This window comes from Equus przewalskii, chromosome 1 (assembly GCF_037783145.1).
Source record: "Equus przewalskii isolate Varuska chromosome 1, EquPr2, whole genome shotgun sequence".
NCBI classification, from domain to species: Eukaryota; Metazoa; Chordata; class Mammalia; order Perissodactyla; family Equidae; genus Equus; species Equus przewalskii.
The window spans coordinates 64,041,637-64,053,997 of NC_091831.1; the positions used below are offsets into that span (position 1 = coordinate 64,041,637).

Sequence of the window (12,361 nt, forward strand, 5' to 3'; positions counted from 1 at the left end):
ATTAACATTAATAATGATGAAAAATTGATAATTTCTCTATGTTACAAATATGAATTTATTGGTCTAACCAATACTCCATCATCAAATAAGCTTTTGTATTTGCGTAAAGATTATTATTTCACAACTAAACTATTAATGACAGATCACTTATTCTGATATCTAGTCTTTAGTTCTATTGAATATGGAGTTATGAGACTTGAGCTTATGTCAAAGCTAGTGGGACTTAGGCTAGTTAGTTGTAAGTACTTCCCAGCTCTAAGTATGAAATACAGATTGCAGGAAAGTTAGTGGTAGTTCTTTCTTTTGGGATTTTGAGGTCCAGCAGAGCTCTCCTTCTATATATTATATGAAAATGGGCTGGATGCGTTTCAAGAGCTGACTTAGTCCAAATCAAATTTTTGATTAACTGACCATTGGATTTGCCTCCTGCATCAGGCAATATTGGACCTGACATCTTTATCTTCAAAAGAAACATTCAAAAATACTAAATTATCTATTTCAGAACTAAAATGAACCTCTGAGATTATCTGGCCCCTTGCCCTCATTTTACAAATGGGGAAACCAGCACAGCGAGGGAAAGGGCCATGGTCACGTAACTGTTAGCAGCAGAGCTAGGTTTAAACACAGATCTTCCCCCACCTCCCCTTATTAAGTAGACAGTTGAAATGCGAGGATATCCAGAGATCCAGGAGTCCTGGGGCCTTTGCTGGGCTCTGCATGAATGTACAAGGACTTCCTTCTCAGGACACTCGAGGTTCTCCCCCAGGGAGGTCTCTGGTACTGTCCCTGCCATCACAGCCTTGCATCCAAGAAAAGAGGCTGATTTCCACTCCCTCAGGCAGCCCCAAGGTCATAACTTAACCTGCATAATTAGAACATCCATTCCAGAGAAACATTTAAAAGATAAAGGATCTCTTTAAAACAGATCCTTCTGAATACATTTTTTTCATAATTAAAGTTTTAAGAGCTTGTGGTGATGAGAGAGCTGGCTACTTAAGAAAAATTAGGAATCTCATTTGGTAGGAGAGGATTCCCGAGGGGACAGCATGCTGTCATTTTTTTCAGGACCCCTGAAAAGAAACCCCCACACAGACAGCTACACATCAGCCTGATGCATAGCAAACTTGCTCCATTTATTATGGCCAAAGCCAGATATTTTAATGAAAACACTACATGTGCCATTGAATGTGTTGTTCCCCCTCCAGTCCCAAGATGTTATAGTTTGAGGAGATGCAAACAAGTGAACTTGCATTGCAGATGTAATGCAGAAACCACCACCTACCGAGTCACAACCAGCGGATTCTCAAATTCCAGCCTTGGAGAGGCTCCCCGTCAAAATGTTCTTTGCAAGCAAACTGTTCCCCCTGTAATTTTCACAGTTTATGGCAGTTGCCATGATGGGAGACGGAGGGCTATGGGGGGTCAGGGGAGAGAAAAACACACTGCCACCTCGCTTAATTTATAAGCAGAAACTATTATTTTACCAATAACCTGATAAAATCCTATGGCCACACATGGGATAGTGCTTTTTTTCCCCCTTCCTTGTTAATGTTATTTATTTATTTATTTATTTAACATAAAATTCCCATTTGAGGGGTAATCACTTCCCAGCTGTGAGCTCTGGTGGGAGTCCCAACAGAGATAACACTTGCTTAATTTAAGCATTTGTAGGTGGTTCGAGTTCAAAGATTTCAGGCGATCTTAACTGTCACTAGCCAGACCACCTTTCTCCCCAGGGGAGCACCAGCAGCTGGATTTCATTTTTGGCTGCCAGGCCGTCCCTGCGCCTTCCTGGAGCAGCCCACGGACTGAGTACCTTCCCTTTAAGGATTTTATTCAAGGTGACAGCTCCTTACACGTTGGCGCTCTGATCACCTCGAGTAGCGAGATATGGGGGGGTGGGGGGGGGGTGAGTGCACTCCTCCTGCGAAGTCCAAATTTAGACTGACTGAAGTTATCCCTAGGCCCCTTGACTCCGGCACTTGGACAGAACGGGGCCGCAGGAACTTCACCAGGGCAGTGAGTTTTGTCGTGATGTCTGGGGAGAACTGTTCTGCAGGAGCAGGCAGAGAAGACTCCAAGTGATAGGGACTGATGTCAGCTTTCGTTAGAGCAGCAGACAGTGTTAGAATATCTTTGGCATAATATGGCACTGGTGTCTCTGTCAGCATCTCTGTTTTCTGTCACTGCACACAATCCTGGGCCTGTCTCTAGCCCTGACAGAGTCTTTTCAGATCAGGTTATTGCCAGCACAGAGACTAGCTCTGCTCCCTGCCACACAGACCCTTTGTTTGAAGTCTGCCCTTTTGTCATTAATGTACTTGATGTCTATTTAAATCTGACGGTTAGTGCAGTATCTGTTTTCCCATCAAGAGATCATTGACAATATTAATACCTCATGTCCTTGCCTCATTTTCTAAGCTCTGACACCTCACCAGTTTCCTGCATTCATCAAACAGCCCTCTCTCACCAGGATGTCTATCAACATTCTTGCATTCAGGCCCAAAGGAACAGGGCAGGCCTTAAAAAGGACTTTTATCAGTGCTGACTAGAAAGCAGGCCTGGGGATTGTGGCTCAGATCACTTCACCTCCCTCCACATTATAGCCCATGTCTCAGGAGTATCCAGCCTGTTTCCAGGATGACACTTGCTGTCCAGGTGGCATCTAGGTGAGATCCAGAGTTGAAGTTTACCATGGAGAGAGAGTAGAGAAAGAAATTCAGTCCATGAAGGCACTGGAGAGTTGATTGGAGAGAATGCACTTGCTGGTGACTTGTGGGTGTCTGTGTGTGTGTGTGTGTATGTCTGCCTTCCATTCTTTTTCCTCAAAAGAAAGATTGTGTTCTTTATGATATCTGACAGCCCTATCCATTTTTTTAAGTAAAAATTTATGCTGTCCTAGTGCTGTAAAAAGAAATTAACATCCCTCAGACTCATCCTTCCAGATTCTTGAGGGTTTATTTGAATCAATTATGTTTAAGGATGCTCTTTGTAGATTTTCAGAAACATCTGAGACATTCCCACCCAGGCCTGTAGGGGATGCTCTTCCTGGAATGGAGCCTGACCAGCTAAGCCCACAGACTGGTTCCTGGCATGAGTGACAATATTAATACAACCCCAGGTGCTATATAACCCAGCACAATAAAAGAAAAAGAAAAAAAAAACAGCTCAGTGCCAACAGCCAAAAGAATAATTTAGGCCCCAAGAAGGGCCACAGAAAGGTTTCATCCTACCTCAGTGTTTCCGGGCACCAGATCAATACTGAAAAGCAGAAATTGGGGATAGGTGGCTGAGGAGAAAGCACAGCCAAGGGAGAAGAATGGTCCATAGCACACTTGCTCATGGAACATGGCAGGGAATAGAAGTAATGAGAGCAAGCCCAAGACCAGTTTTGAGGCCGTGGAGTGATGTCATCTTCTCCCTACTGCCAACTCTCAGAGATTCTATGATCCCAGCAATTCCAAACTTTGTCCCAAGCCATTCAAACCAGGGAGCATCTGCCCTGTCCTTAAAAGTTTCTGAGAGTCATTTTAATCCTTATTTAAGAATAAGGTTTAAGGTTCTGTAGTAGAGAAACATCGTTTGTACGATCATAAAAATATTTACTATTTAGTCCTTCTGATGTGAAGAACCAGGATAATTTCCAGGGCTGCTTTATCCCAAATGAACAATGGTTGGCGATTGGTGGTTTCACGCTATCAAACTGATGGAAAAAAGTAATGCATATAAGTAGGTATTTTTACAGACAGATCTGTGACTCATGAATTAATGTTTTATGGACAATGCTTTTTTTTTCCCCCTCTGGTTATGAATACTTCAGAGACTCAAGTGCTATTAGTAATAAGACAACTCTGTGAAGCTGAATTTGAAGTTTGTTTTTCTAAAACTAGAAGAGAAAACAAGGTAGTAAAAAGCAAATTGTAGCTATAAATATTTTCTTGGAAAAACTTATTTTTGCTTAATAATCCTACAAACTTTCAAAGTAACTATGGCAGGTGATTTCTTATGGATATTTAGAATAAATATTGAGCTGATTAAAAGGTTTGACTCTATTCTGGGGATATTTTTCATAGTTAAGCCTTCTTACAATCTCCTTGAATGAGAGGAAAGCTCTATATGGAGCCACAAAATTATTTAAAATAAAACTGAAGATGAAAATCAAATGCATTCCAACCTGAGAATAGAGTTTAGGATGCCTATAAGAAGAAGCCATTTACTGTCAGAGGCTCTTGTTACTTTCTATGTGGCATTTTGTTAACACCACCACTCTTCCCTAATCAACCAGTATGTGCTTGACGCCTCCTGGGATTTGAAAGCTTCTCTCTGGAAGTTAACAATATTGATTCAAGATAAAGGACTTGAAAATACATTCTGGGAATATTGTTCTACATCTTTTGCTTGGGCTAAGACCATCTTTAAACTCTAATTTTCCATTTTTAGAAATTCTACTAAGAGAACCTCAAGAGAGGAGAGGGTTATACTTTATTTTGAGGAGTAATTGGCCAAACTAGAAAAGTCTCTAAAATGTGCAAGAGAAATCCTGCAGGAAATATGTTATTCCTAGGAGCCTGTGCTGTGGTAACATTCTATTTGAATGTCAACTCTGAGGACAAGAAAATAGGGTTCTTCGCTTCTGGGGCTTAATCCATTTGCTGCCACCCATTGCGTCTGTGATTGTGTGGCATTTCTGCTTTGCAGAACCTATGTTTCCTTGCTATACTAAGTGTACCACCTGTAATGATGTGTTTCCTTTTATTTGCAGGTGTCCTGGGGAAGTGTCGCTATATTTACTATGGGAAAAACTCAGAGGGCAACAGGTTTATCCGAGATGACCAGCTCTGAAGGCAAGTTCTGTATGCCTTAGCCCATGTTGTGAGAATAAAAGAAAAAGAGAAAGTAAAAATAAAGAAAAAGCTAAAGAAAAAAACAATGGCCCAAATTGCATCTCTGTGGGAAGGCTATGACTTCAGCATTTGGTACCTTCTGCTGACTTTGCCAGCCCTGTCAAGATCATCCTTCTGCCTTAGACTGAGTGGTCACATAGAGATTGACATGATTGCCCTTAAGCAGGTCTCATCCACCAGGGTGACAGACAGCGGCGGCAAAGCACCAGGGCTGACAGGATGAACACCATGATAGATTGCCTGGCCCCTCCACTGCTCACAGGGGAGCAGAGGTCACACCTGGGGCCTCCCTGAGCATGCTCAGTGGCTGTAGTCAAGTGAGAGGGATTGTGTCTTAAGCTTGCCTATTGAGTAGAGATCCCTCTGATACCATTGTGCTGTGGGTTTATTTTTAGTGAAATAGTCACAGTTTAGAGGAAAGCCACTCTCCCTTATTCCTCTTAAATCTTAATCTCTTATATTCTGCATACTCCTTCCCCTCCCCCTAGCATCCCCTGTGCCACCATCTTTTAGCATCTTTATCATGGGCAACACATTTCAGTTTGCAGCTTTTCAGAGAACAGACGTATAAGTTTTCAGCTAGGTCATACATTTATGGTCGGCTTCATGTTGTTACAATTCCTGTATTGGAGTAAATAGCTTTCCCTAAATCCCTGACTACACAAGCATGAACTTTATCTTGTCTTGTTCATTTCTAACTCTGCTTCTTGCCCTGAATACTAGACAGTGTCAGGCATCTTTCCCATCACCAGGTTCTGGTTGCACCAGGGGCTATTATTAATTAATCAATCAATTAATTAATTTATTTATTTATTTATTTTTAACCACACACACTTCCAGCTACATCCGTGGCCATATTTGTGTTTGCAGCTGCCTTGCTCCTTTGGGTGCTACTTAAAAATAGTGAGATGATGAAAGATAGAGTGACAGGTCAGAAAGCTAAAAAAGAAAGCAAAGGCTGTAGAAAACACCCATCAGACCAAACAGTTTTTAATAGAAAGCACAAACTCTTTGAATTTCGTATCTTTTTTGGGAGCTCTCAGAAATGATATCTGTAGCTTGTGAGTTGGTGGTGTCTTTATGTGTCTTTGGCTGCATTCCAATGCTAATGTTCTAAGGAAAATAAGCTTGATCACACTAGTTGGCTGGATAAAATTTCATTTAATTTAAACAGACATACCAGTAAAATCACTCTAGAAGATATTTGAAAGGCTAATTGTTCTTGACACAGTAGCATTTATTTTTGCTTCTTTTAGTTGGACTATGTGTTCATTGTCTTGGGTCTCCCAGTGTTAGTTTAGTTTGAGAACAGCAAAACCTGAAAGAGAATCCTTCCAAATTATAGCTACTGGAGGGGAAGAAGACATTTCCTTTATCCACTCTGGGTCCTTCTGACAAGACAATGAATTAAATTCACATGAGACAGAATAACAGGAGAAAATTAAACAAAGCTTTATAACATGTATACCTGGGAGTGACTCAGGCAAACTGAGCAACTCACCAAGATGGCGGAAGCTCTCACCTTAAATATCCTCCTCAGCTAAAGACAAAAGAGGATGTTGCGGGTGGGGGGAGTCAGTTATGGGAGATTACCAGAAAAGCACAGTAAACAAGACTAAAGTTATTGTGCAGATTTGAGTCCTTGCCTTCTGCATTGTTAAGAGTTTTTAGAGGATAAGGTCATCCCCCTCTTCTTCCTGGTACAGAGAGGGAGACACCTTTAGAGATAGAGATTTGTTTTACAAATGTAAATATCTCTTAACAAAGGGTAAGTGAATTCTGCTTTCCAGAGTTTCTCTCATGTCTGCAGTTTTTAAAAGTAACCAGCCCCAAATAATCCTCATGCCAAAGAGAAATATCTTGGGGTGGCCAATTCCAATCCCCCACAATACCGATTGACTGAGAGTTGCTATTGTAAAAGTCTCTGGGGACTCAGAATCCCTGAGATACCCGAGAAGAACCTACTTTCTTGGTTTTAGTTCATTTACCTGACCTCTGGCCTAGTGAGTCAACACAGTCCTTGAATGGCTTGCATTGAGGCTGACAAGAGTCACTCTTGTGGTTTATGCAACCTTTAGTAATCAGTTATTGAGACAAATTAAAATCCTGAAGACCATTAATAATTAGAGGATATTGAATGTTTGCCTTTATCTCTCAAGTCCATTAATAACCAGAGCTGAGTATCTTTTCTCTACTTGATTGACAAAACGGCACTGGAGTAATGCTTTCAATTAGCTGCATAAGGTCCCACCTTGGTTCTTTGTTTAGCAGCACCAACACATGTTTGTCCATGGCGTATTATGGGCAGCCAGAGTTCTATGCAAGGGCAGCTAGACTAGTCTAGTGTCATATCCAATCTAGCAGCACATATATCCTTGTCTTTATAAAAGGCTTTAACCCTGCCTCAAACAATAAAAAAGCACTTGTGAACTGACCACAGAATTTTTCCATCTTTATTTTTCTTACTTGTTTACTTTTCTTAATGTCAGAACCATTTGTATCACGCACAGGAATGTCTCCCTCAATGCAAGCTTTGGAGGCAAAAAATATTTTTGGAGTGAGTTATTGACCACATTGTTTCCCTCTCTTTGGACTGTTTATTTTCTTCCAAAGTGGTGTAATAACTTTAATTAAGATTAGCTTTAATTATAATTTACGTAAAGGCCATTGCTATGGCATATTCATCTTAATGATAGAATTATAGAGAGTTTTGTTTTTCTTAAAAGGGGATAATGATAATGAATTAGTGTTGGATTGTTTACAGTTCTGCTGTTTGTTAAGATTTGCTATGCTAGAGCTAGACATCAGTCTGAATTGGTTGAGAAAGTAGAGATGTTGTGTGCTTATCTTAAATTCATAGGAATTTCCCAAACCTTGTTTTTCAAAGTAGAGAATTAGAACATAATAGCTTCAATCAAAGCTCAGATATACTTCATATCCCTTTTCTCTCCGCTTGATCTTTCTGCATTTTACCCTATTCCACTGAGCTTTTTCTTTGGGAATCATGGTGCCCAACATCCCTGCATCCTATCTCTCAGGACACTGATCTGACTAGAGAGCCTTCAGCAATAGAAGGCCACCCTGGAGTGCTCTGTTGCCTCAGCAAAGTCAGGACAGACTATCTCTTTCCTAAGTAACGTAATTTTATAGAACAATTTGTTCCTTGGGACATAATGTTTTAGATTGTGGGGAACCCTATTAAAAGTACAACTATTACAATCATTTGCTTTTACTTTTCCCAGCCTTGCTCATAAACCCTCCATCTGTTTGTTGCTTTAAATAGAGGAACATTATAAGCGATTGTCACTTGATCACGCTGCATGTCTGAGAGTTGTGCATTTTCACATATTCATGTATACAATGGAATAAAAGAAAGCAAACCACAGATTCTGGATGAAAGGATTTTTTGTTTGTTGTTTTTTTTTTTTTTTGTCTGTGTGCGTGTGTGTTTTCCAGCAGAGTGTTTCTTACACATTTTCAAGGGAAAATGTCTTTCTTACTGCCTCAAGAAATAACCTGGCTGTCTTTCTATTCTTTGTTAATACGCAGATCAAAAACAATCCACAGGGCTCTTTTCATCAAAACCGTAACAGTGTTCAGTAGCTACTACTCACGAGAGCAGCCTAAGTCAAATCTGCCTAACGCCTAGGATGCATCACGCAGGGCCCATTGAGACTCTTCCATTTTGCCCATCCACAGCAGCTGATCCAATGTGACCTTCACCGTCTGCTTTGCCCAATTCTGTTTCCAAGAAGACTTCACCAAAGAAGGCCGTTACCACTACTTGTTTCTGCTCTCTCTACCTTGTCCAAATACCATGTTGTAAACTACTGTTTACAAGACCTGGAAAGGGAGAGCAGAAACCATGTTGGTCACTCGTTTGTGTGACCAACAGACCATTAGCCCTTAGTGGAGTAATGTATGTTATATCTAATACATCAGCAAACACTTAAGGGATTTGAAGAACATTAAAAGACAAAGCCACCTGTCTGAAATCATTGTCTTCCTACAAGTTTACCTGAAATTTTCCAGCATTAGTAATTCTCCTTTGGGTAATTATAATCCTAAAGGTTAGTTTATCACTTTGTGGGTAGGGTAGGTAATGCTATGTTATTCGTACATATTAACATATTAGCATAGGCTAGTTTTTCTAAAGTAGCATGGAATATGGCCTGGAGAACATGCAACCTAGGACAAGGGAGATTTTCTAAGAAAGTAAAAAGAAAATTCGAAGTATGGAATGTGCCTCTGGGTGAGTTGCTAAAGTAAAGTTGATAGAAGTGGTAATAAATGGAATTATGCCAAGGGAGAACATGAAGCAGAGCTTGAAGCAGAATTAGAGTGTGCACTCTGAGTAGGTAGGGATAAATAGGGAGCTGAGGGAATAATAGGAAAGGAAGGGAAAAGACAGTTTTCTGCCGATTAGAAGATTTGCTGAAATTCAGCACTAAGGTGTATTTAGCAATATTTTTTCCTCAAAATGGAATCATCTTTGATACATGAGGAGTGCCATCACTTAGTAATGTTTTACAAGTTTCTCTGCCCAAGACAATATAACAGTGTGGAAAAGATGGATGATAAGTTACTGTGGGAATAAATGATCATATGTGTATGGCTACATATGGACAAAGATGACTATGGCCTGTGCCTGAAAAACCAGCATCCTAAGGTAAGTTCCCTAGCTGCTGGACCGGCTGAAAGATAAGGAGAAAACTTGTTGTCTGGGTAATAAGATCAAAGAGAGAAAATAGTTTCATGTTCATGACAAGCCTTTATATATTCATTAGGTTCAGAGGTAGATGAGTCCTCGACAAGATGACACAAATGCAAAGATGGTTAAGAAAAATGATGAAGGCCCCTATGTGGGGCTGAAGATGCTGGGGCAAGGATTTGACCATCCCTTTGTTCAGGCAGTAAACAATAACTCAACTCATAGGAGGTGTGGATAACATCTAAGTTCAACTGGATAACCTGACTTAACATCCTGAATATTCTGTAAATAATTAATGCTTATGTTTTATCACATTGATTACTTTCAATCAACTTTTTCTTTTCCATATTGGAATAATTCCTTCAATCTTAGAAATAAGAATGAATTTGGAAGTCACTGGGAATAATTTCCTTTAGATACTAGCTTTTCAATTCGTATAGTTGTGATGAGAGGGACAAAGTTGCCTTATAATGGGCTTAATCACAATATTTAGACTACTTGAGTTAAAGAGTCTTGAAATAGGTAAGAAATAATATATATTATCCACTCACAAAGGTTATATTTATTAAATCATAGTTTAAATAATAATAATTAAGTGGTATTATAAAATAAATTCCATTTGAAGCAAGATTTTAATGAGTTTAACACCCAGGTACAGCCACACTGGTCTACAATGAGTACTGCAGTCCTAGACTTTGAACTTGCCATTCGGGTCTTTGCTAAAATGCCATCTCATTTGAGAGGCCTTCTCAGACCACTGTATCTAAAGTAGCACCCACCCCGCCCGTCACAGTCTATTATGATGCTTTGTTTTTCTCTGTTGCATTTATCACCACTTGACATATTACATGTTTGTTTGTTTTGTCATTTATTGTCCAAATAAAGGGAAAGACTTTTTCTGTTCTGAGCCTAAAGGGTCTGTTGCATGCAGCAACCACTCAATAATTGTTTCATGTATGAATGAAAGAATGATTCCAATTCACAGAGGTCTATTAGGCTATGTGTACTGACATGTTGTGGCACATTAAACAAGGTGAGTCTCTTTCATGAAAGGAATTTTCATTTGAAAAATTTCTACCCCTTTTCTTTAGCCTGGATCAAGCAAAGAAACTTATTTATTCAGTTTCAGAACAATGTACAGTGTGGAAGCACGAAACAGTGAAAATGGGTTAAGACTGAAGCAGAAAAGGAAAATGAAGCAGAATTCAAGAAGCAGAATGACAAAATGACATGCAGCTTGACTTTCCATGGATTTGAGATGCAGTGTCAGCTTCACAGGGCCGTCCTCTCCGGTTACCTCCCACGCAGCCAGCAGGCTGTGGATTTGGTTGTGGACACACTTAGGTATTCTATATCTAAGACTGTATCTGTGCAAGTGGAAGCTCTTCTCTTTCATTCAATTAAAAATTTTCAAAAAAAGTCTAATCCTTTTTGGAATTCTTATATACCCATATAATTATAAGATATATACAATTAAAGCAAGGTTTAAAGGGAACTTCAAAGACAGAGACATATTATTTATAACATTAACTCTTCTCAGACATTAGTAAAGTATTTTATCCAACATGAATAGAACTAACATTTTAAATTTGTAATTTAGTGTCCGGATCTTCTCAAAACTTCTGATTGGTGACTATAAAATAATGAAATTTTTCCTGTTGGAAGCAGGGCACAGAATTTATGAATCTAATTAAGTACTGATAATTGTCACTTGCACAAATACTATAAAAACTTTTTACATGTCTCGACTAATTTAATCGTGGGTATTATTATCCCAGTAAGGAAACTAAGGCCCTGAAAGGCTCAGTACTGTGGACTGGGTCACATACTGGTAGTAGTTGTGGACTCCAGGCTTTTAACTCAGGCTGTCTATGTCCAGAGTCCACGTTCTTCACCACTGCAATATCTGTATGAAGGGCATCCTCTTACTTTGTAAGTTCACATTTTTCTAGTGATGTAGATATTACTCAAAACATTTTGAAGCTTCTCTTTTGGAACAAACTTTAAAACTCTTACAAATTATTCATAAAATGAGACTCAATGTGAACAAAAGGAAAAAATGGCATTAAGTAGCTCTAGACCCAATTCATTCCCCAGGATAAGTTCCAACAACAAAAAAAAGAACAAAATCCTACACTATAAATAAATCCAAGCTAACTTCAAATGAAAAATATTTTATGGTTTAAGATTTTTGAAGCCTTTATAGGAACACAGTATAGTGTAATGAAAGAATTAAAGTCTGGAAATCCCACATCCTGATTTCTGCCTTTCAGTCAGCAATCATTAGTTATGTTGAAAATTTGGGAAAACTCCATCTTAGTGGATGCTTATGAAAGGTGCACCAGAGCTAAAAGACCCTGGTTCTCTTTCTGCTCTGCTCCTCACTTTGCTCGTCCATCAGCTCTTCAGTTTCTGTGCTGGGTTAGGGAGGAAGTGGAAACTGTCCAAAGGCAACTACAGCCAACACCATTGAAGACAGAAGGGGATCACCAATGTTTCTCCAAACTCAGAATTTAGTGACCTTGTGAGATATGAATGTATATGAAAGTCCTTTGCAAATTAAAGTACTACCCAGGTGTAAATAATTGTATGGTAAACTGCAAACTCTGAAGGCATTTTCAAAAAAATGTTTCAAAACTATTTTAGATGATCAGGTTCATTCTTGGAATCAGGGCATAGTCTCTCAAGATGACTACTTTGAAACAGACTAAACCATGATATTTGCATCATTCCTGGAGTGAGGATT

General features: G+C 39.4%; 1 protein-coding gene across 10 annotated transcripts in view; it reads left to right on the forward strand.

The window, feature by feature from the left end:
* The window catches only part of LRMDA (leucine rich melanocyte differentiation associated), a 1,072,656-nt gene extending 1,061,618 nt beyond the window's left edge, over positions 1-11,038 (forward strand). For 6 of the 10 annotated variants that reach the window (XR_011524500.1, XM_070566725.1, XM_070566671.1 and 3 more), the window contains one exon: positions 4,763-4,927. Coding sequence is in view for 7 of the 10 variants with exons in the window: in XM_070566702.1 (XP_070422803.1) it covers positions 4,763-4,842 (80 nt within the window). In the remaining 3 variants the exon portion in view is untranslated. Of the gene's footprint in view, positions 1-4,762; positions 4,928-10,706 lie in introns of those variants that run through there. The other 4 variants (XR_011524502.1, XM_070566722.1, XM_070566705.1 and 1 more) reach the window with 4 other exon arrangements.
* The last annotated feature ends 1,323 nt before the right edge of the window (positions 11,039-12,361 follow it).